Raw genomic sequence first — 25785 nt, forward strand, 5'->3', positions numbered from 1 at the left:
AGTAACCTTTCTGTGAGTCCTAACTCCCTTCCCATTCAATGCCAACTTCTGTGGGAGGTCTACAACTACCTGTAAGTCCACCACTCTCACCCTCAAATAAGCAGCATCAGATGCACAAACAAACCCACTGATGACCTGACCTTTGAACATTCCACAGGCCACAGCAGTACTACATTACTGCACCCCAATCCATCCACTGTCCAAGAAACCCTTGAAGTTCGGCAGAGCACAGGTGAACTGCCAGACCCATCTGCGAAGGTTTATTTGTTATTTCTCCAGCTCAGATGTGTAATCAGTACTGAGTTCACCTCAGCTAGGCAAACTGTAAAATTAGGACTTGGCAGAATGTGTTCTTTTCTGGGTGGAAGAGTGTAAAGATCTGGAGTAACTACAGTCCACAAACGTTAGTGATTTTCACCTACCTGGCAAATACCTCCCCACCTTCAGCAGAGGCATCTGCATTGCAGAACCTCTGAAGGCACCGCAGCTTTTCTGTATGGGTACGATGTTCAATGTGCCAAAACATCAAAGCCCTTGCTAATTAAAAACAACCTACCAAAGGTTATTGTTGAAAAACTATACTGTCCACCAAATTCCAATGAAGCCTCTCTGTCTATCATAATCATTCAGTAAGTCCTGAGGACCAAGCGTGGCTAAGCCAAGTGCACACAAGGTTGGGACGAAATCGGGCCTTCGGCTGATTAACAGATCTTAAGAATTGATTTCAGTATCACCATAATCTGGTCAGCAGCTCCTAGAGTCCTTGCAGAAGTTTGCAAATCAGCTACAATTTCTTCCAGTGGGCATTGTGTCCCAGCTATTAACAGTCTAGTCGTTAGTAAATGGGGCAGAGCATGAATTCAGGGCCCTGAAAAAGTGTGGATCTTGATGAGTAATTGCTCCTCGCTTCTGACAGGCCTGTCTGTGAACGGAGTTAAGAATGTCAGAGAGGAGGGAGACAGGACAGCACGAAGCTCCTGGAGGCAGAGTGGTCTAGAGAAGACAAGAGCACTGATACAGGCTTTTCCCCAGTTAATGTGATGCATTAAAGGACATGTACACAGTTAACAGGCAATATAATGCATACTTGTAATCTCATTTTTGTCTCTGAAGGTTTTATTTCAAAATCCCGTAATACGAGGCTTGTCTTAAAACTGGAATGCATGAACTTTTGTCCTGACACTTTTGTCTTCTTTTCATTTTTGAACAAGTGTTTGGAAACAAAACATTATAGAAACATTTGCAATTGAATGCTTCTTGAACACATCCACGTTCTATTGGCACAATTACCAAAGTTTAACACTGTATTGTTTTTGTTTGGGTTGGATAGTATATATCTGTTGATACGACACAGAAATCAATTGAGTTAATTACTCTCTTCACTCTATAAGCATTGTGCTTTTTTTCAGGAGTCCAAAAATTCTAGCACCTATTTCCATGAGAAAAACCTGGAGTATTCTACACTGGACCTATTTGCAGCGGGCACAGAAACAACGTCCACAACTCTTCGCTGGGGTCTTCTATTAATGATGAAATATCCAGAGATACAGAGTAAGAGCTGAATTATAAAAGCATGCACGGTGTTTTACATCAGTACTACATTCTGATTACACCAGACTGGTTGCTTTTAAAAAAAAATGTTTTTATGTTTGCTCTACCAACAAAATCTGCACATACATGAAGCTCAAAATGAGCTCAGTTTTTGGCAACTGCTTAACAATAGCCATTACGCTTTGTGGAAGTCAGTCACTCACAATTACAGCTACTTTCCATGTGCAGTTATTGTCTACCAGGATGATAGGGTATATATCTAAAATGAGTTCAAATAATTTTCTCAAATCAATGGCTTAAGTTTAACCCTTTTTTGTAAAACATAACTTTAGTCGCTGGCAAACCCCGGGCTGTTTTCTGTCCAGTAGTTCACAAATTCAATCCATCTGCCAAGAAAAAAGGCATGACATCCAATGTGCAGACAACTAGCAGAGCCAGAGGTGTGATGTAAGCAGCAACAGGTTTCCAATCCAATCCAAACATGAGGACCAATCAATGTTACCTGAGACTCCCTTTGTTTGATCTTTGGGGAACTAGCCTGAGTACCTCGGCAACCTTCAAAGAAATGCTGGCAATCCAACCAAATACTACCTTATTAAAGAAACTACAGAAATATAAGTATAATAAATACAATGCTACAAAATAATCAGACACGAGTCTCAAGAGACAGTGGGGGTTATTCTAACTTTGGAGGAGGTGTTAATCCGTCCCAAAAGTGACGGAAAAGTGACGGATTTACCACCAGCCGTTTTACGAGTCCATTATATCCTATGGAACTCGTAATACGGCTGGTGGTATATCCGTCACTTTACCGTCACTTTTGGGACGGATTAACACTCCTCCAAAGTTAGAATAACCCCCAGTAAAACAGACATACATATACATAATTGGAATTTGCTTAAGGGAAATCGATGGGAACAGTGCAATTCCTGAAAAAAATACTAAACAGCTTGCATGGGCTTTGTCGAGCTGTACTCTATTCCACCAGGCCAGCCGAAGGATGTACCCACTGCCCTGGCAGCCTACGGTCCAGCAACTTTAGAGATTTTCATGTCCCCTGAAAAGATCTCTGTACCTTAAGCAGAGTGTCCCTATTGCATAACCACTAAAGGAACTCTATTACACATAAAAGTTTTTGATTTTCAAAAAGAAACTACCAAAGTGGGAGTTTGCGGTTGAAAAACTACCCTTTCCACCAAACTCTAAATAAGCCCAAAAGTCTATCATAAAATGTCAGTAGGGCTTAGGGACCAAGCAAGGCTAAGCCAACAGCACAAGGTTGGAATGAAACTGGGTCTTTAACAGAACTTGGGAACTCATTTCAACATCCCCATAATCTGATCAACAGCTCTTAAAGTCCTTGCAGTACTTTACTAATCATCTGTAAATTCTTACAGTGGGCCTTGTGTGTCCATTGTACCAGGACTACTTCATAATTAATCACAAAATTAATAAACCATGACAAATTAATTAGCATTCATAGAAAAGTATTAGTAATTTAGAAAATGAACTATCTTTTTTCCCCAAACACTAGCAGCCCACTACTACAGTAAATATAAACAATCAAACATTAAAAAATGTAATGTGCTTTAAAATAACCATTAATATTAAACCATAAAAAGATTTAAATAATTATTAACCAATTATATATTCATTTACAACATTAAGGGTAAAATTAAAATATTTATCATTTAAATTACTTTCCACCCTATTCCACTACAATTCCTACAGTCTGCTACTACATTATAAATTACTAACCAAATTAAAAAACAACATTTTAAATTAAAAACTATAGTACAAAAAATAACAGCAATCATATTTACAATACTACCATTAAAAATTAATATTTTAAATAATATATACTTAATTAAACAAAAAAAAATATTTTGAACTACTATATTTAAGTGAATAATATTAAATAAAATTGTATCATTTAAAAAAATATTATACCAATTAATATGATATTCTTCACAGTGATAATCGGTGACTCAATATTTCTGTTTTAACAATATTTTTGGCACAATATTTATGTATCATGATAGTAAACACTCACGGCCTCATGTACAAAGCTTTGGCGCAGGGCAGCATTGCAAGCCTTTTTGCTGTGCTGACAGTTATCAAAACAAAATGGCAGGATTGCGCTGCATCTACAAGATACGGCCCATTCCTGTTCCCATCCCCTGTGCAGGCACGCAAATTGCTGCCAAGCTATAATGCAGGCACTCTTGCACCATGAGGCAAGAATGCCTGCGTTTCGAGGTTGATTGTTTTTGTGGAGGAAGGGACACCTTCCTGGACAAAAACAATCAATGGAGTTGCTTTCCTCCTATGTGTGCTGCAGAATGTTGTTGCGCGACCCTTATGCCACCCCTAGGAGGTGTAGGAATTGGCTCATTCCCAGGTTTATGAAACCTTGTAAGTCTGAGAATACAACAGATTCCATGGGAACACCCACAACAATGCTGATGGAATGCCCCTTTAACGCAGAGTAATGTGTGAAAGGGGGCCATATCTACAAGGCCATGTAAAGCCACGCAAAATGGCTTTGCGTGGCCTCGTAGATATCGCCCTGCAGCTTGCACCGCTGGTCACTTGTAATGAGGTCCTCAATTTGTGGTCCATGCACTGTCTTGGTTGTATTGAGCTTTGGGTAGGCACTGAACATCCAGGACTTGATATAGTGCGAACTGTGCATAATACGTTGGAATTCTGACGCAGAGGAGACTTTTAAGTAGAGTTGTGTGCCATTGGTATATTGATGAATCTCCTTGCTATTATCCGAGTGGAGCATTGATCGGCTCTATGTATAATCTGAAGATGGTAGGATTCAGTCTCAAGCCCTGTGGAACTCCAAAGGTGATATGGAATTTTTGTCACCTGTAGCAACCATTGTGAAACAATTGGTGTTGGTTAAAAAAGGTAGGAGCTGAACCAGTGAAGGTGTGTGCCTGTAAATCCTGTTAAAGATTTCATGGTGTGTATGAGTGTGGGTTGGCCGACTGTGTCAAAGGTAGCTGAGAGATCCACCAATATCAGGAGGCACAAGTCAACTTCATTTGCTCATTGTGCAAATGAATAAAGCCTGTATAGTAAGCAATTCAATGATTTTCCTTGTGTAACATTAAGAAATTGATTTCTTAAAATATATATCCTTTCTGGTTGTTGTTTCCGAGATTTCCTTTGTAGGTTGCGTGAGGGCTGACTTTCTGACTTGGTTCAGCCTTGGGAGACCAGCTAAAAAAAGCAGCGAAACCTAAGCACTGAAACCCCAATTCAATAGAGAGTATCCCACATATTGAAATAGGACCCTTTATAATAATTAAATATAAGCAGCCACACAGGAATGTCCGTAATCTGATTTTGTCTGTGTTGCTCTCCACCTGTTGATTAACTCCTCATATCAGACACACAGGAGCTTATGCCCAGTGTTAAAGGGGATAAACAGTGCAAACCTCCTTGCCACTAAATCCTTTAAATTTTATCTGTGAAACATGACTGTCTGACCATTCAAACCCTGAGTTAAATTAAGAACTAAGGCAAACCATTTCAGATTCTTGGGATGGGGCCTGCAACTTTTAAATATAAATGCTGATCGTAGTTATCAAATAGAGAATTTCCAGCAGTCAACTGAATAGTCTACAATTAATAAAATATCTTCGTGATCAGCCTGTGCACAGGTGCTAAAAGTGTGTAGAAGATCAATCTGAAAATATTATAGGAGTGCACAGCTGATGCATTATAATATACATTAGCAGCTCATAATTTATTTTCTCCGGAATAAGGCATAAAATGTTGACTAGATCGTATTCAACATTTCTCACATAATGTGTGGAACTATTTAAGCTTGGGTAGTTGTCAGCCTTCCCATTTTCTGCATCACATCTGTGTTACTTTTTTTCCTTTGCATTCTCCTACTGCAATTCCCCATTTGTAAAGGGAACATTCTCCATCCCCCCTTGATCTTCCCACTTTGTTTCTATTTCCCTTCTTCCTATCTCCTATTTCAGCCTCTGTTCTTCCACATCTTATTTTACTTTGTGTTATGTCTTACCTCCTTTTCTTTCCTATATGATACACACGCTTCTGGCACTTTACTATGATTCTCTTTTTGTGCCTGTGTGGTTTTCCCTTAGACCCACTTTCTATTGCTCTTTTTTGAAGTATAAATGTTATTTTAGCTCTTCTGTGGCTTTGGATATTTTTTCTCTCTGCACAATTTACAGGGCTATTTTGCTTTTCTAATAAGTTCCTCCCTTTCAACTGTGTTACATTGCATGCTTCTTTGTAATGCTTGTTTATTTTTATGTTGGGTAATATTTTTCAGTTATTTTGCAAATGCTTATTTTATATTATTAATTTTCAAGATTTTTCTACCTTTACATAATGCCTTTCTCTCTCCCTCAGAGGCAGGTGTTTTTATTTAGGTCATGATCCTCATGTGATCAGATAAAGAGTGGCACTGCTATCTTTTGGCACTTGCTTAGTCATTTCAAATATTGCAGTATTTGGGGATGTCTGATTGTCACAAATGTTGTACATACTGCTGAAAATATAATGCTCAACCATGTTGCTTACAATAGAAGGTGATTTTCAAATAATATCTAATCTGTAACTTATATGCAAATATTATGTTTTTCATTTTACATTTTCATCGTTTATTGCATGACATGTTCCTTTGCACTGCCAAGGGAGATTGATAGTGATGAGTAGGAAATATTAATTTTTTTCAGTTAGATTATCCCCTACTCCCAGCTTCTAATCTATATTGGTACACTTATTTCTTCAGTTTATATCTCCAAAGATAGAAGATTTTTTATTCAATAAGTCTTGGTAATTCTTATTCCAATGAGTTTACTGGCTTCATGTTTTTATTAATCAGTAGATGTGCCAACTATGCAGTATTGTGATGTTGCTATACATATTGGGTGAATATCCAATAAACTCACTGTAATAAAAATGACCAAGACTGTTAGAAATTGGGTTTTATTGCTGACAGAGGTATGCACACTGTCCAAGCAGGAACCACATTTCTAGTCAGGATAAGTCGTATACACACAATAAATTAACTTGTGTTCACCCTCTCAGAGCTTCGAACAGAGCAGGCATGCTTAACTTAGGAGACAATATGTAAAGTATTTGTGAAATACTTAAGTCAGTAAAACAGTGAAAACACCACACAAAAACCATCCACACCAAGTTAGATGAATAGATCTTAATTTAATGAACAACACAAGACCTAAACGACAAAAATCGAATAAGTAGAAGTCAAGATATACGTTTTTAGAAAATGTATGCAAATGTAGTGCTTAGAAACTGAAAGCACCAACTGGGGTTATCTAGTCGTGCTACAGGCTATCGGGATTAACCTCGTCCAGTTGTAACAGTACCTCATGTAGAGGGTTGGGTCTACATTGAAGTTCTTCTGTGAAGCAGAGCAGAGGGGATGATACAAAGGTGATGCGTCAGTTCCAATCTGCGCAGTCTTGGAGGTGTTGTCATAAAAACCGCGCATTCATCAATGAGATGACTCAGACCAGTGGTGCTGCATTGACTTCTCTGTGATGAAGATGATGCGTCGTCAAGCTGCGCAGCCGGTGATGTGAAGGCGATGCGTTGGGGCTGAGGGTGATGCTCCAGTTCCTAGCAGCGAACTGATGCTGCGATGTCTTTATCCTCAGCGGCAGCAGGGATGCATTGCTTCTATGAGCGATGCGACGTTCCGATTGGCACAGAGATGGCGATGCATGGATTCCTGCAGAAACAGCTGAAGAACCCACTTCCAATGGCCCAGGGCCGGATTGGCACCACTTGGAGGGTACAACTCCCAGTTGGCAGAGTCCAGAAGCTGTGGCAAAATGTCTCTGGGACTTCCGAACAGGAGGAAAACCTGCAAGCTCCTTTAGTCACTTTGTTTCCTGAGGTGTAGAGAGGAGGGCAGCAGGCAGCAGGCAGCAGAGCAGGCACAGCAAAGCAGGAGTCCAGCAAAGTCCTGGGGAGTAACAGTCCCTTCAGCAGCACAGTAGCCCTGCTTCCTGACAGAATGTCCTCAGGTCCAGGAGTGTACTGATTTGGTGGGGTCAGAAATCTTCATATACCCAGTGGTGCCTTTGAAGTGAGGGAGACTTCAAAGAGAGGACTTTGAAGTGCACAAAGTCCCTGCCCGTCTTGCCCTGGCTCCAGACACACTACAGGGGGTTATGCAGCTCTTCGTGAGGGCTCAGGACAAAACCCATTCAGATGTGTCAGCTCCTCCCTCCCATCCTGCCCAGGATGGGCCTTCAACATGCAGATGGCCACTCAGTCATCCCTAAGCTCCCTTTGTGTGTGGCTGTGTGTGGCTGTCTAAAGGTAAAGCACAAGAGCTCAGCTATCACCCACCCAGATGTGTATTTAGAGACAGGCAGAAGGCACTAGATGATTTAAAGTAAAAAAATGCAAATTTTCTAAAAGTTACATTTTCAGAATTGCAATTTAACATCTGATTTCACCATGAGTTGCAATTTTAAATTGTGATTCCAGAGACACCAAACTCGGGAGTCCCAACTCTTCCAAACTGGAAATGACACATATATGTAATAAGGCAATTTCAATATTAACCTATGGAAGAGAAAGGCCTTGCAATAGTGAAAAATGAATGTAAGGTTTTTTTTTACTACCTATACATGTAAAACTTAAAAGTACATTTCCAGTTTTTTACATACACTTCACCTTGCCCTTGTGGTTGTCCAGGGCCTATCTTAGGGGTAACTTATATGTATTAAAAAAAAACATAAGGGCCTGACAAAAGGGTTAACTTGCCCGGTGCCACACACTCCCATGGATCCAAACCGTGGGGACGACACTGGAGCCAGTGCTAGGCCCCCACTCCCTAATCTAGAAGAAGTCAGGTCCAGTGATAGTACCCTAGTATCCAACAACTTCTAGAAGGAGGAAGGGGGGAACGGACAAAATAACAAATGAGAAACTTGAGATACTGGCTCTGCTCCACTACAGAACTACTCTGCCAAACTGGATCTACACTTCTTGATCTTCTGACCCTGTCAGTGCTGGGTGTTGCAAATCAGTACTTCTAGTTATTCTGAAAACACTGTGCATTGAAAACAACCTGAAAAGGTAAGTACCAACAGTGCACAGATTCACTACAGTTTACAATACCTTCAATATTTCAAACTTACAGGTTTCTTAAACACTAATAACATGGGAGCAGATGAATCAGATACTCTAGAGATATCATTTGGAACCTTTGAAGATGAATTGGAAGTACTAGTTAGTTATGTCACTCACGAGAAACTCAGAACATTGCCTGTAGTTAATGCCACTCCAAACACAGTACATGATATGTATCTTTAAGATTAGAAACATTCAAATATGAATAGGAAACCAGTTTCGGGGAGCACATGGGTCAAAAGTGAAACAACTTTCAAGGTATGTTTGGAGACTAGATTGCAATTGAAACCAGACATGATGGAACACAATGTTGGGATACCAGCTTTCCCAAGGTTCTGCATTACAATAAGTCAGGACGCAAATATGTATTAAGCGTCAAAAGGCAGGGGTACCAGCATTCCAGAGGCTGCATACAGCACATAGGTCAGGACTCAACAAGGTACGTTCACACAAATCACAATTATTCTAGATGCAATGTTGAAGTTATCGACACTCGCAGGATTAAACTCTGCACATTAGTTGACACTTAAAAACACAACAATATTACAAACAAGATTGCATTGAGATACAAGGTTGGAATCGCTGAGATTTCTCAGATTGTATTAGGAACATGGATTGGAGTGAGAGACTCTCCCAAGAATCTAGATATACTAGAAGTCTTAATAACCCTCAGTTCCAGATTAGAGTTGTTAACACTCCCAAGGTATGCCAGGAAACACAATAACACTTTGTTAAAAAATTGGAGGTACAGGGTGATTCAGGAGACAGTGCCTAGTCAATGGGCTACAATTCAGAAAATCAAGATTTAGAGAAGATATCCAATGACAGAAGCAAGGGGTAAACGACAGGCCTGCAAGAACTACCAGAGATTAGTGCGCACTAACCTGGAATCAGGTACTTAACTTGAGAAGTACTTTATGGGAGTTCAGAGACAGTAAGCGGATTGTTACTAGAAGTTAAAGTTGAGACAGAATGGTAGCTCTTGGTGAAGAGACTGAGGGTTCTCGGGAGTCAGGCTCTCTGAGTCATCGGAAAGGCCCTAGAAGATTGGAACATCAGGTGGTTTCTGGAAGACTTGCTAGATTGTGCAGAAACAAAGCTTGCGATAAATAGGAACATAGGAGATCCAGAAGACTTGGGAGGTTAGTGCAGGGAAACTGCTTGCACAGGATCTGAAGGAGACTCGTGCAGGTCCATATACAGGTACGAGGACAGCTCTGATGCAAGTTCGGAGGGGCTATTTATACAGGAAGTCAAAAGTGTTCCAGGAGAGCATGTGTTGCAGGTGGAGGCTTCCAAAGGAACCTGGGAAGAATCATGTGTTGCATACAAACAAGCATGTCTTAACAAGCAGTAGGTGCAAACCGCAATTGACAATAACAAATACAACGGAATCTAAGTGCATGATGGTACATCCTAATGGTTAAAGGGGAAAGGGGCCTATCCCAACAGGGCATGTGACATTTGCAGGTGCAAACTAGATGGAACTTGCATACAAGAGGTTCAATTGTTCAGTCCTACCAGGAGGGGAGATTCAGGCAGCTTGCAAAACAGAAAGGCACCACAGTAGAAGGAATGACATGAGGCCAGCGCGAAATACCCACCGAGCATAGAGCACAAGATTGAGTTGTGACACCAGGTCAACCTGGCAGTTTAAAACTGCACGCGCAAGCTCTGCAATGGCAGGCCTGAACATGTTTTAAAAGGCTATTTAAGTAGGTGGCACAACAAGTGCTGCAGACTCACTAGTAGCATTTAATTTACATTCCCTGGGTACATGTAATGTATAAGTAAATTAAAGATACCAATTGTGGATAAGCCAATGGTAACAGGTTTTAGGAAAAGAGCACATGCTCCTTAGCACTGGTCAGCAGTGGCAAGGTGCTCAGAGTCCTACGGCCAGCAAAAATAAAGTCAGCAAACTGGAGGTCAGAAGGCAGAAAAATCGGGGGACACCATGACAAGAATGCCAGGGCTTACACGTGTCCCCTCCCCCCAGCAGCTGAAAGTGGAGAGGGGTACCCAACCACTTAGAAGTTCTCTTTACTAAGGCAGAAGAACCCAGAGAGACCGTCCTCATCGATGTGGTCTGTTCCAGGATGATATTCCACCATAAAGTCCATTCCCTGTAGGGAGATGGACCATCTCAAGAGTTTAGAATTCTCACCTCACAGCTGCATTAACCATATTAGGGGCCTGTGGTCTGTCTGAACCCAAAAGTGAGTGCCAAATCACCAAGACAACAGCAAAGGCTTCCCTTTCTATTGCAGTCCACTTCTATTCCCTGGGAAGTAGCCTCCTACTCATAAAGGCTACAGTTAATCCAGGCACTCTTCATTTAGCTGTGAGAGCACAGCCCTTACACTATGGTTGGAAGCAGCTGTTTGGACAAAAGAATTCTTGGGAGAAGTCAGATGCCTTGAGCACGTGTGTCGCGCACATGGCTTCCTTTAGTGTGTCACAAGCTTTATGCACTCCTCTGTCTAGATCACCTGACCTGGCTGCTTCATGGGAGTCAGCTCTGTCAAAGGCGCAACAATGGTGCCATACCCCTTGACGAATCCCCTGTAATAACCAGTCAGGCCTAAGAAGGCTCTCACCTCTGTCTGGATCTTAGGGGGTTCCCAAACTAGGATGGTCACAATTGTGGCCTGGAGGGGCTGCACTGTGCCACCTCTCATGGGTGACCCAAGTAGACCACTGAACCATGCCCTATATGGCACATAATGGCCTTGATAGTCATGTCTGCCCTCTGCTTAGCCTGAAGCACTTCCTTAAAGTGGCAGAGGTGGACCTACCAGCTAGAACTGAAGGACGTCATGTCATCTATGTAGGTAGCACTGAGGCTCTCCAATCCAGCTAGGACCCAGTTGACCACATCCCGGAAGGTGACAGGGACATTCTTTAACCCGAAGGTGAAGAGGATGCAGACCTCTCTTTTGCCCTTTTGGTCAAGGCAATCTGCCAGTACCCTAACATTAAGTCAAACATGCTGAGGAACTAGGAAGGTGCAAGCCTAACTATGAGCTCATCAGCTCTAGGGATGGGTGTGCATCAGTCTTGGAGTCCACATTAAACGCACTGTGGTCCACGTAAAACCTAAATTCAGGCGTGACACTTGGAGGGGCTGCCTTGTAGACCAACACCACTGAACTTGACCAAGGGCTGTTAGAGGGCTCATTTACCTCTAACACCAGAATCTTGGAGACCTCCTCCGTAGTGCTGTCTCTCAACCTCGCCATTTTGTTCTTTGCACGTGTACTGCCCCCAGTATCAAGCTCATGGGTACACCATGTAGTGAGTCCTAGGATAAGGGACAACACAGAAGCAAACTGCCCAGTAACTGGTGGTAGTCTCTCTGTAGGTCTAAGGTCGGTGTAGGGGAGACGCTGACACCCTCTACTGACCCAGCCTGCTCCTTGGAAGATAGGAGGTAGGGTAGAAGTTCACTCTCCTCTTAAACCCCATCATCTGTGACCAGGAGAATGGTAATTTCAGACCTCTCAAAGTGAGGTTTGAGGGGATTAACATGTGGGACCCTCAAAGGGTTCCTAGGAGTCTTGAGATCCACCAGGTAGGTGGCATCACTCTTTTGATCCTTTACCTCATAGGGCCCCGACCAGCAGGCATGTAGACCTCGGGCTCCATCACCTACACTTTTTGGCCAGGCTGAGACTCAATCAGAGTAGCATTTTGGTCTTACTAGCGTTTCATGCCCTCCTGGCTGGCTTCCAGGTTCTCTTGGGTGGGTTTTCTGAAGGGAGCTGTTTGGTTGCAGAGGGCCAGCATGTAACTGATCGCATCATGAGGGGCCCTCCCAGCAGCTTGCTCCCAACCCTCCTTTACCATACTGAGTGGCCTTATCATAGGTTGCCCACACAGAAGTTCAAAGGAGAATCCATCCCCTTCTGCAGTATCTCCTTGTAGGCAAACAACAGCCATGGCAGGAGGATGTCCAATTTATGCCTCATGGGTTTGGGTAGACACATAATCATGCCCTTGAGGGTTGGGTTTAACCTCTAAACGAATCCATTGGTTTGGAGATGTTAAGGAGTGGAGAACTTGTAGCTTACCCCACACACCTTCCACATGGCCTTCATGTAATTGGACATGAAGTTGGACATGAAGTTGGTACCCTGGTCAGATAACACCTTTCTCGGGGAAAGATCCCCATCAGTGCCCTGGCCACCGTGGGTGCTGTCACACTCCTTAGGAAGATAGCTTCTGGGTACCTGGTGGCATGGTTCATAACAGATCTGTTGCCCATGAGTGTCTTGGGGTCCAGAGGCCCAACAATGTCAATGCCTGACCTCTGAAAGGCGGTGCCCATGACAGGAAATGGTTGTAGAGAGGCCTTACACGTCCCTCCCTATCTTGCCATTCACCTGGCAGGTAGAACAGGACCTACAGAACATATCTGTGGCCTTTCTCATTTGAGGCCAATAGAACTGGGTAACAAGCCTTCCTCATTTGAGGCCAAATGGCCTGACAGAGGCAGATCATGTGCCAGACGCAGTAGGAAGGCCCTGTAGCACTGGGAAACCAACCAGAAACATATGTGTTGCACCAGGCTCAGGAGCCTTAAGCTCACTATACAGGAGATCATTCTCCCAGTATGTCATGTGCTTGCCAGATGCATCACAAGCTGCCTGAGCCTCAGCATGCTGCCAAAGGCCCAAAAGAGTGGGCATACCCTTTGCACCTTGCAGAATTCCTCCCTGGTGGGACCCCTTTCCTGATGCCAGTTGGATAGCTCAGGCAGGTTACGCAGTTCGGCTAGATCCTCCCCTGGAGGTACCCGGATGTCCTTCTCAGGATCAGCCTCCTCCTGGACAGTAGAAGTTTCTAGAGTGTTTCCCACATCTCTTGTCCTTCCTCTTCTTGGCAGGAACCCAGGCCTTTCTTACAGGCTTTAGGTCCTTCTAATCATCCTCTCAAGCTGCCATGGACAACCCATTCAGGCAACACCAACATTCCCAAGTGTGACCTGAGCTCCACCTTCTTCCTGGCGGTATGCTCCAGGTGGTTACCAAGCAGGCAAACCACAGGCATGGATGGACTCACATCTGCCCTCAAGGGGCCTGAGGCCCCCTCCCACTCAAAGGGAACAAAAGTCACTGGGTAGAGACTCTCGCAGTAATCAGCAGCAACAACTTCATGGAACACATTGGAAACTATCTGCTCTGAAAGCACCAGATGACACCTGACAGTCATACTTGCTCCTGTGTCTCTCAGAGCCTCCACCCTAGTCCCATTGATGGTGACCCACTGACTGTACTTCCTAGTATTGTCAAGCATGTGGGGTCTCTGCACTATCTCTCCGTCACCCAGGGACACTAGGGTAACCTCTACACTGTCCTTCAAATATCTTTCTGAAGCACTACACTCGCCAACCCCAGACTCTGCCCACTAGGAAGGGGGGTGTGCCCGCTTCGGACACTTGGCCTCCCCTATGTAGTGTCCTTCCTGCTGACACTCAGATCACTCAGGGGGTGCCTTCCCTGAAGGCTTACTGTTGGGAAACCATTTCTATTCTTCTCAGTAGGGGTGTGGAAGCCCTGACCCACAGAACTAGATTTTGGCCCTATACAGAACTCCTTGGTTTTATTTGTGTCCACCCCCTCTTCTGGTGATCACTCTGTCCATTGTTGTGGTGATCCTCACCAGATACCATCTTGTAGACCCAGAGGTACGCCATCTTAGTAAGCTGGTAATCATTTACCCCACTGTCCTTCACCCACCCAAGCAGTGCCTTGCAAAAGGAATCCACACAATCCACTCAGGTCTGTTAGGATAGGTTTTGACTGTCCCTGAACTTATGTCTGCGTGTTTCTGGTGTCAGACCAAACTTCTTGGTTAGGAACTGCTTCACGGGGTTAAACCTCATCCTGTCTCTCCCTCCTAGGGCCAGTAGAGTGTCCTTCCCCTCACTGGGAATGTGCCTCCACAGACTAGCTCCCCAATCCTTGTCAGGGACCGTGTGCATCTGTAGAACACTTTCATAGACCTCAAATCATCTGTCTGTGTCCCCTCCCACCACAAAGTCAGACACCAAACCCTTGGGTATGTTGGCCCTTTTGTCAGAGGGCCTTGAATAATTGCTGCCACCACTGGACTTTACTTGCATACCTTTATGTCCAGTTCCTTCAGGTTGCTCTCATGAGCCAAGAACTATAGAGCACGCTCTCCTCCTTGGTCAATCTCTTTTTCCTCTCCTCCTCCTCTGTGGCCAGCCTTTTCTCCTCCAAGGCTCTCTCCTTCTCCAATCTGAGCTTAGCCAGCTCCAATTTTAGTTTCCACTCCTCCCTCCTGTCCTTCAACCCCTCTAGGGACAGGCCTCTAGATTAAATGCACCTTCCTGTGCTGGGGGAACCTCCACCTCATTGGCTCTCTGCCCCATGCAGCTCCAGAGAATCCTGGTCCTGCTCCACATCATCCTCTATATTGTCATCCTCCTCTTTTGGGGTCACAGGGATGCTAACTAGGTACTTAGTGCATTTTTGAAGCTCCATCTTCCTGGTTAAGCCTTGTGTACATAGCCCAAACCCCTTACAGAAATCCTCGAGCTGGACCATAGTGTAAATCTACAGCTGGGTCAGCTCACAGTCCATTTTTGCAGGTGCAGATGTAAGACCTCAAGTCAAAGACATGATTTTAGAGAAAAATAAAAATGGCAATCAGGGAGAGTAGAAATTTTTTAAATGCCAATCAGAGAGGGTCAGTGAGAATCAAAGACAATTGATTTGAATTGTTCTTATATGTGGATGGTAGTTGGTAGTATACATCAAATTACTATAAGTCGCTGCACAAACACAAGTCCTATCCTCACTGCTGACTACCAGTGTTACAAATCGGGTTTCTGGTTGGCAGAGGTATGCACCCTGTCCAAACAGGAACCACAGTCCTAGTCAGGGTAAGTCAAATACACACCATAAATTAACCTGTGCTCACCCTCTGGTAGTTTGGCACAGAGGAGGCCGGCTTAACTGAGGAGGCAATGTGTAAAGTGTTTGTGCAACACATTGTGAAAACAATGAAAACACCAAACTAGGGACTTGTAAGTAAATTAATTATTCCAGTTGTGAAAAAGACAATGGCGACATGTTTTAGGGAAAGAACAAATGTCCTTTAGCACTGGTCAGCAGTGGTGAAGTACCTAGAGCCCTAAAGCCAGCAAAAACGAAGTCAGCAAACAGTAGGTTAGCATGCAAAAAAGTCAGGGGAACCACACTAAGGATGCCAGGTTTAACAACGACTTATTGAATAAATCCACTTCTAGTATAGTGGCAGTTATTAAAATATGAAATACATGTACTGGTATGGATTAGAAGCTGCCCAGGGGAGATTACCCAAACTAAGCTAATTATGATTCATTATGGAAGAAACTAAAGCTTCCCTTTTTGGATTATGTATATTTGTTTCAAATTTTTGTAATACTTTTAACTTTACAATCATTTCCTTGAAAACCAGGATATTGAGGAAATCCCTTACAAGAGGGAGAGTAAAATTGCTTTCCAAGCCTCCGTATTCTACATCACTCCATTTAGGAGAAGCCAGGACAATTTTGGGATATTCTGAGTTGGTAATGTTTTTTAGGTACGAGGTATACCAATGAACAAACAGATATCACATGTCAAACAGAGTAACACTGTGCCTGCAAATCATCTGTCATATATTTGAGTTGAGCTACTGATTTTCTCTAATCATTATCAATTGCTTAACCAGTTTTTATGTTGTTTAGTCTTCTTTTGCCATTCTTTATGGAAGCACCAAAATAAAGACCTTGCTTACAAGAAAAATAAAATCAAGCAATTAGCTAAGTATTTTCTAATCCAAGACTAAGGTCTTGATTTAGAGTTTGGCGGGCGGATTACTCTAAAAAATGTGATGGATATCTCACCCGCCGTATTACGAACTCCATAGCCTATAATGGGATCGTATTACTAAGGACGGGATATCAATCACGTTTGTGACAGAGTAACCTGTCTGCCAAACTTTAAATCAGGTCCTAAATAAGAATGTAAGCATACTTTGTCATGGCACTGATGTAAAAGAAATGCTTGCTTTCTTTTAAAGGAAAGGTTCATGAAGAAATTACTCGTGTTATTAAACCAGGGCAAGTGCCCAGGGTACAAGATCGGAAAAACATGCCCTATACAGATGCAGTGGCACATGAAATACAGAGATTTGCAAATATTCTTCCATTGAATGTATCTCGTGGCACCACCACTGATGTGCACTTCAGAGGATACTGCATACCTAAGGTAAGTTTAGATAAGACGCAAACTGAAGAATCTTCGATAATAAAAATAACAACAACTACAACCTTATTGATGATGATGATGATGATAATAATAATAACAATAATAACTTTGTTTAACATATCTATTGTTTCATAGGACTGTAAATAACAGATATTGCTATTACCCAATTTGGCAATACTAAATTTACCAACAATATCAGTGTCAAAGTTAATGAAGGTGAGAAGCCCCTGTGGCTGATGTCTCGGTGGGTTGTATATTGTTATATAGCAGTTTACTGTTAAACAGCAAGTCATTTGTGCTTACTGTCTTTGCTCTGTAGATCCTAATAGCAACAGGTATAAATGACCCTGGAGAAAATCAGATGTCTGTGTACTTTCTAGTACTATCTCAATTAACTGTCCCAACACCTCTCCATTAGATCGTTGCTGTTGTAAACTAGTCTTACTGCAAGACAATAGGCACACAGCTGGGAGAACCTAGTGAGACAATAGGCAGTTCTTGGAAAGTTAAGCTCAAATACTCTATTTGAAATAAAAGTCCTAGGTAACCCCCTGAGACTGCAATTGTCGCTGTCCCCTGCAGTGCAATTGAGAGTTGGTCATTCTGACTTACAAGCAATCACCTGCAAGAGTACAGGTTCTGCTTTTTGGACTGTATAACCCTTGTACCTTCTTCAGACTCAGTCATATTGTGTTCCTTCATTTATAACGGGAGAGTGCCAGTACTCTTCTATTAAAATGACTGTCTATTTACAGCAGTGGTGTGGGGGTATTCTAACTGGAAGGAATCTAAAGCATGTGTTGTGACCTGGCCTGCATGTTCACAACAATCACATCTTGCCCTTTCCAGATTTCAGTGCTGAGACTCAGTTTAAGAGGAGTTGGATTTCAGATCCAACAAATACTTGTGAGCCTTGCCTTGTCACCTTCTCCTTGGCATGTTGACAACCTGAAGATGGTGCTTGATGGAAGATCAGGTATCATCCCTTGAGTTGTTTGTCACGTAACTTCATTGAGTAGAACTTTCCCTTTCTTTCAGACATCAAATGATATTTGAATGTCTGACTCTTGTTTACAGAACCTGTTAGAACCTCTGGTTCAGCTTAGTGGTTGGGATTTGTTGTGACACAGGCTCAAGAGTCTTTAGAGGAGGCCATCAGAGTATGTACAGGGATATTGGCCACTTCGTCTTAGATATCAGTTTTTTAGGTCTTTTGATATTGCATTGGCGCAAAATGCTCTGTGAATGAAGGAGAGACGTGATCCTCACAAGATTTGTGTAGAACCACTGATGCGAGTTCAGTGCTTACATTGTATGTGGCACCTACTTGAGTTCAAGCAGATTCTGGCAGCCTAATTCTGAAGGCTTTACAGCCTGTGAATGAGCTTATCTGAAAGACAAGAGAAGATGTTTCAACATACTAGCCACCCCGTCACCATAGATCTCTTCAGCACCCCCCATAGGTCATTGTGGAGGAGCGCTATTCATAAGTAACTTAGGGATTCCAACATACTCATGCAGCTCACTCTCAACTCAAAAGTATTTCATTATTGACACTTTCCGGTCCCCAGTAATGAACTTGCAGCACGGGGTTTTAGAATGTTGACTGCGTAAAGAAAGAGTTAATTAAACATCTAGTGCTAATCCTTTCATCCAACCAGCCCACTTCAATCAGATACGCTTGATCTCAAGATTTTAAATCCCGACCGATCCACTCCGTCTTTCACTATTCCTCAGTTGCTAAAATGAGTACTATTAAGAAGGGAATCAATAATCATAGCTATTCAGCACCAGAATACCACAAAGGGTGATCATGCAGTCTCACATGCATGTTATCTTATCCTTTATAAACAGTCCACATGTAAAATGTGAAATTCTTGTCAGTAACAAGGAAAAGAGGGGATGAAGAGCTCCTCAAACCTTTCCCTTTAAATGAGGGTAAACATCATTATCTAAGACATCTGAAGTAGAAATACATGTTGTGATAGTTTCTAAGGGTGGCAAATCCCAGACTTTAATTTGTACTTGTCATTATTCTTTTATAAATGAACAAAATCAATTTGATTTACAAATTTGTGTTCTGGAGATGCCTGAGAGGAGCTCCAATTTATAACAGCCATCGTAAGCCATATTCATAAAAACCTGCTCAAGAATAAAGATAAAGATGTTTGCAGCATCACCAAGGGGCAGCTGAACAAATATCTGTTCATTCCAGTTTCATATGAGCATCTCAGGGCCCCTTTATGCCTCTCCAAATATGTCCCACTGAAAATCCTTTAAAATACATGGCAGTTGCTGTAATCTTTGGATGTTCCCTGATGCTCCAAATGTACTCAAGGGAGATGTTTCTGGTGAATCAGAGACAAATGTGCAACTTAGTAGTGGACTGAACAAATCAACCTTTCTAAATAGAAACCATGTTGTCTGGCTAAACTTACTTTGATGGAAAAAGGAAAAAAAACTATGATGAAGAGCACTAGTGTTGTGGAAGTGCAGCTTCTGGTTCCACACCTCCACTATTCCCCACAGACATGTGCAGAGACAAATCTGGCAACCCACTGAGAAGGGGGTGAAGTTGGACTGTTTACTCCCCACCGCTGCCAGCTTATGTCTCTAAGGGCTAGATGTACAAAGATTAAGAATAGCATGTTAGTGCACTAGCTGGATGCAGGACAGCTCAACTATTGAGCAACATCAGATGCTGCGTGTCTGAGAGTGATGCTATCAACAACATACCTATCTTTTTATGTGCTGAGCCTCCACAGTCATAAGCATTCTATTAGGAAAATTAAACTCATCATTTATGAATTCCAATAAATAGTAAACTGAAACAAAACTGTACGTTTATCTTTGTGATTCAGGCCCTCAGATGCAAACATTATCATGGCCCTATTCATGCAGGGGTTTTAGAGCCAACCAGACAGTGGACTCAACTCTAGCATAGTGCCAGAAATGTTTGAGAATTATAAAAAGTATTAAATCTGCACCCTTTTTAGGAGTCCTATTGCAGATGTGCTACTTTTTTGTGAATTGCCCCTGTAGTGTCCCAAAAACATAGACAGAGGACAACTCATGACAGCCATTTCCCACCACAAATTCATACATATTTATGTATGTGTGTACATTTTCACTATATGTGTGTCTTGTTCCAGAAAAATGAGTTCACACAATGTTAACACATTAGCCCTCATTACGAGTCTGGCGGTCAACTTGCCTCATTGGTCCTTTTTCACAATGAGTGTCACCCAACTGATGATAAAAAACGATATTTGAATCTTGTTGAACATGATTGAAAACATTTGAGGTAAGACGGCGATGTGTATCTCAAGGAGAAGTAAAGTTCTAGCATCCAGGGCACCTGAAAAGGAATCTGAGCCTTTCTGTGGGTGGGTTTTCGTGGTAAAGTAACATTGTACTCTTTTGTCAGGGAACAGAAGTGATGCCCCTGCTGATCTCCGTGCTCCAAGACAAGACCCAGTGGGCGACCCCCTACGAGTTCAACCCCCAGCACTTCCTCGATGCCAATGGCCGATTTGTGAAGAAGGATGCTTTTATGCCATTTTCTATAGGTAATGACAGGACGAGGGTGAAGCGGCAAAGGTTTTTTCTCATGTCCTTTGCATTTTTCTTGGAAAAAGGTTCAAAAAACAATGTGAAGGTCGCAAATCTCTACAGGATAGTAAATTTGCAAAAAATTGATTTTTCTTTGAGCTTTTAATACTGGACAATTCCTGTTTTAATCAAAAAACATTTCTGCTTTAGAAAATTGTTGTTTTAAACCCTTTGACACTGCTGTATGCATGGGTAGTCCAAGATGTAGTGACCTTCTGACAAAAGCCTGCCACTTATTTTTTTTACAATTTAAGTACTGCACTCAGCAAATTACTTTAGTGTTAATTATCCCATACTCCGGTCTGTGCGGTGCAGAAGTAACTATTCTTGAAGCCTCTAAGAGAAAACACAACTATGAACTTAGCCCGAGGGCAATAGAGCGCTTTACAATAGAACCATACAGCACTAAACATTTTTCTAACATGAAACCTGTTTATTGTTTTTCAAATAGTAAACTATCGTTTTATTTGTCTCTTTGTGGCTCAGCCACTGGGGTGGCGCTCCTTCTCCATAGCGAAGAAGCCGCCCCTGATTGTCTCTGTATAATATCTGTGTGTGATGTAAACGCACTGGCTGCCTACATTGGGTTGAAAAGTGCTATAAAAGAAATTCTTTGGAGGGTAGTTGTGAAGGAATCTGTGGAGAAGGTGATGGGAGGGTAATGCCAACAGAGAATGTCGCACCAGGCACCACCAGGGTCAAAGCTGGCCCTGTAACTGATACTTCAACATATTATAACGTAAAACCCTTAGGGCCTGATTCACAAAAGTGAACACACTTTTTTTGTAAGTTTACATTTTTTTCTGTAAACTATATTGGCAGTGTACCACTTGGTTAGCAATTATTAAATAGAATATAGAGAAAGTCCAATTATTCTATGGTATAAGTAGAGCAAATCTTCTTTTTATTTTCTTCCAATTCCATAAAATTCTTCCACAATGATCTTGTTACAGCATGAAATACATAATAATGACAGCCAACGCGTTTTGCCCTTCAACATAGGGCTTCTTCAGGGCTGTAACGTAACATGAAACAATGATATACGACAATGATAAAAAACAATAATACAAAACACACCAACACCACTTGAATATATGGTAGAAATGGAACAAAATCATAAGACAAGACATAAACGTGTGTAAACATATATATATGTGAATGGGTACATAGCAGTAGGTCCGAAAAGTATACTGAGATTATCCAGTATGCAACGAACATAGTATAGTTCAGGAAACTGGCAAAGAGATAGGTTCAAAGCCAAGGAGTAAAAAGTGAGTTAAAGAATAAGTGAAGTGAAAGAAATGTTTCATATACTAGGGAAAGTAACATCTTACCCAGTATAAAGATCTAATTGGTGCTCAAATCATTATGCAATAGCTTATCTGAAAAAGACATGAGCATACCTATATGTTATCCGGTAGGTCATGATTGAGGTATTCTTGAGGAAAATGTTTAGAATGGGTCTATATGCATAATGATTTGAGACATTTCTTTCACTTCACTTATTCTTTAACTCACTTTTTACTCCTTGGCTTTGAACCTATCTCTTTGCCAGTTTCTGATTTTGTTTTTGTTCCGTTTCTACTATATATTCAAGTGGTGTTGGTGTGTTTTGTATTATTATTTTTTATCATTGTCTTATATCATTGTTTCATGTTACGTTACAGCCCTGAAGAAGTCCTATGTTGAAGGGCGAAACATGTTGGCTGTCATTATTATGTATTTCATGCTGTAACAAGGTCATTGTGGAAGAATTTTATGGAATTGGAAGAAAAGAAAAAGAAGATTTGCTCTACTTATACCATAGAAGAATTGGACTTTCTCTATATTCTATTTAATAATTGCTAACCAAGTGGTGCACCGCCAATATAGTTTCCATTATTAGGTTTTTCTAACCTATTAAGCTCCTTTGCAGCAGGAGCTCGAGTGAGTGGAGTTGCACACTTTAGATACCTGAATATTTAAAAAAAACGTTTTCCCGTCGTGGATGGTTGGGAACTTATAGGGATTGGTGCGTTGTCTATGAGCCTGCTGCATCTTGTTTTTGCATACTTACATTTTTTTCTGTATTCTCAAACTGCAAGTTAATAGTAAGTTTATGATGACAGAGACTCTGCCGTCGGGGTGGAGAACTTTGCACACAAAAAGATAGACCTGCCCTATTTGTTTTATGTGTGGAGTTCACCGCCACTACTGCTGAGTCTTCACAGTCTTGAACATCCTATGAATTCATAGTTCATGAAGACCAAAAAAAAAAAAAAAAGATACACAAAAGTGTGCAGTTACCTTCATGAATTAGGCCCTTACTGTTTAATAGCAATCTTCCCTAGGTCCTATGGGATGTAGGATTACCCTCTATTTGTACTGAAATTGTAATTAGATATGGCAGAAATTACCTTAGTCTCAAGTGTGAGAGCAGAAGGGGGAATCTGCAAAATACCTGGTACTTCAAAAAACACCGCCTCTGAAAATAAGGGAGCAGGTTAGCCTTGTGGCGGAGAACATCACAAGTCCATCACTATTAAAATATTCACATTCAAAGATACACCATAGACATGCAGCAAATTCTTTGAAACAGTACTTTACCTTACTGCACAAAAACTGAATGTGTTTCTTTTTGCAGGGCGGAGAGCTTGTGTGGGTGAAAGTCTGGCCAAGATGGAGCTGTTTCTCTTCTTTGCCGGTTTACTTCAGAAGTTCACGTTCCACGCACCACCTGGAGTGGCGGAGGCGGACCTTGACCTGACCGAGGAGGTCGGCTTTACTTTGTCCCCAAAGCCTCACGCGGTCTGCGCTGTGGTTCGAAAACCAGCTGTGTAGACAAGAGTGGACGCTGCAGAACGCGTGTTTCTGGATGAATGCTGCTTGTAGGGAGGAAGCTTCTAATTTTTGTATGAAAAATGTACATCTAACGCTTTGAGTATGAGAAAAGCTGAAATATAGCACAGGTATAACTGCTCTTTACTGCTAACACATAGATCAATGCTCATGGATTTTAAGAGTACAAGGCAATTACAGGCCTACTTTTCAAAATGAGGAATAACTTGCAAAATCAGAGTTTTAGTGTTTATTTCCACGTTTTACCATTTGCAGGCGTCTTTCTCCCGGATAAGTGCCAATTACAAGCTTGTCCTAGAAAAATCATATACTAAGTCAGCGTTTATGCATCAATTCCTTCATGTTTTTACCATACGTGGATGTGTCTCTCTCCCGCACAATTCACCTTCCAAAATGTCCTTAGATAAAAATCTCAGGCATGAAATGTTCTCTCATTATTTATAATCTCAGTTCAAGCGGTGTATATTGCTACCGCCTAAATCTGAATAAATAAATGAATCTGAGTAAATTTGTGATGGGACTGTTGAGCAGTGGTACCACATGTTTAAAGAAGAAATTAACTGTTTACAAAAGAACAAAACAGAAGACGGATTATTACTTGCCTTTTGGGCCCATTAGCTTTGCCAATGCTGCTTGTCAATGAAGTGCAACATTTTTTTTTTTTTAAAGCACCATAATGTGACTGAGCCTACTGCTGGATATGTCTTTTCATTGATGCTTGCATGCATCATCACTTAAGCAGATGCGTTGATCTATGGCATGACATTGGTGCCATTTTTTGAATTTCCTAATCTGATATTAATCGATAAATTTAAAAAAATCAAATTTAAGTTTTTCAAAGGAGCTTGTTTTTGAAGGCAAATGGGCCAGCAGCGATTTCTTGCCTGGGTGTACAAAAAAATGCAATTCTGTGAAAAGAGGATTAAAGCGCTAGGGGCCAATGGAGGAGCGATTGGGGAGGGGGTGGAGGAAGCAGGGGGATGTGCATGGGGGATAACATAAAGGTAAGGCTGGGTTAAGGGCAAAAGCAGCGCGAGAGAGAGCAACACGGAGCATGGGGGAATTATTCAGAGCTGAAGCACACAAGAGAGAATATGAAAAGAAAATGAGGACAGAACAACACGCAGTGCAGAGTGGATATTTTGCTGAAGGGAAAGCATATGAGGGATGGACACTGGAAAACACATGCACTCTTATGGAGAGCTGAACCAAAAAAAGGTTAATAGCTAAAAATGAGCAGTTGTATGACATAGGTCAACCAATCGAAAGGATGTGCTCCAAGGAAGGAACAAAGACAAAAAGAGCTTGTTTGGTAGGGACAAAAATATATAAGAAATTACCATAATTTTTACATAGCTGCTCACTGGCCCCATTTCATGTGAGTCTCATCCAGCCAGTTCTTTTTACAGCCAATAGCAACCGAAGGTTCCATCTCATAAGCGTTTGTTAAAAAACTGAAATCTTTTTTTTCCGGTTTATTCGTACTTGATGAATATATTAAGGGCTTGCTGATGAGTCATAAAATTCCATTAGTGTGCTCCCAAACATCTGTGAATGTCATTGATATCTAGGGGTACCTCTGCTGCCCTGTACTTACTCCTGCAGAGGGCTCTGCCTTCAAAGCACCTTCTTCACTGTCTACATGATCCACTCTGACCCTAGGCATGTTAGACCACCTCTTTTTAAACATTTCAGATTGCTGTTACAATGTGTTCATCAAGTCTTATTAATTAATTTGTACATTAAAAGCAATGGTGATCTTAACTAGAGGAAAAACCTGTTGACTATTTTCAAACATGCCATGACTGTGTGAACTTTCAGGGATCAAGGTCTGAAGGACAAAAGCTAGTAGTTTTATTTCCAAATCTTCTAAGGTAATGATCACAGTGAAAGTCAGTAAACAGCCTGGGGCTCGAACTGTTTCAGTTTCCAGTCAGACGCAAACAAGATTCCTGTATTTATCATAATTAATGTGTGTTTGCATTTGTAAACTTAGGGGCAGATTTATGGAAAGTGGCTCTTTACCGAGTACAGCGCCACTTTCCTTGCGCCCCCTAGTGCCCCGCTACCGCCACCAGGTGTGCGCCGTATTTAAAATACAGCACACCATGGCGCATAGTAGGGGGCAATAGCGTCATTTTTCATGACGCTATTGATGTATTCTGCAGGAGTAGCGTCAAAACGTTGGCACTACTCCTGCAGAGTACATAGGGTCCATTCTGAAGAATGGAAGGCCACTTTAACGCGTGTTCTTGAGCAGGCGTTAACAGTGCCATCAAAAATGTCACAAGGAAATCTCATAGCTTTCCTTGCGCCCTTTTTGCACGCCCCCCCAACGGGGGATTGCCCTCTT

At 41.9% G+C, this 25785-nt stretch overlaps 1 protein-coding gene across 1 annotated transcript in view; it reads left to right on the forward strand.

Moving 5' to 3' along the window:
- LOC138261161 (cytochrome P450 2K1-like) overlaps positions 1 to 24373 on the forward strand; it is a 58895-nt gene extending 34522 nt beyond the window's left edge. The window contains exons 6-9 of the mRNA XM_069209862.1: positions 1410 to 1551; positions 16795 to 16982; positions 20410 to 20551; positions 23218 to 24373. Of these exons, the coding sequence (XP_069065963.1) occupies positions 1410 to 1551; positions 16795 to 16982; positions 20410 to 20551; positions 23218 to 23414 (669 nt within the window). The 3' untranslated portion in view covers positions 23415 to 24373. The remainder of the gene's footprint in view (positions 1 to 1409; positions 1552 to 16794; positions 16983 to 20409; positions 20552 to 23217) is intronic.
- Positions 24374 to 25785: the final 1412 nt, after the last annotated feature.

The sequence above is a fragment of the Pleurodeles waltl genome, chromosome 10, assembly GCF_031143425.1.
Source record: "Pleurodeles waltl isolate 20211129_DDA chromosome 10, aPleWal1.hap1.20221129, whole genome shotgun sequence".
Taxonomy (NCBI): domain Eukaryota; kingdom Metazoa; phylum Chordata; class Amphibia; order Caudata; family Salamandridae; genus Pleurodeles; species Pleurodeles waltl.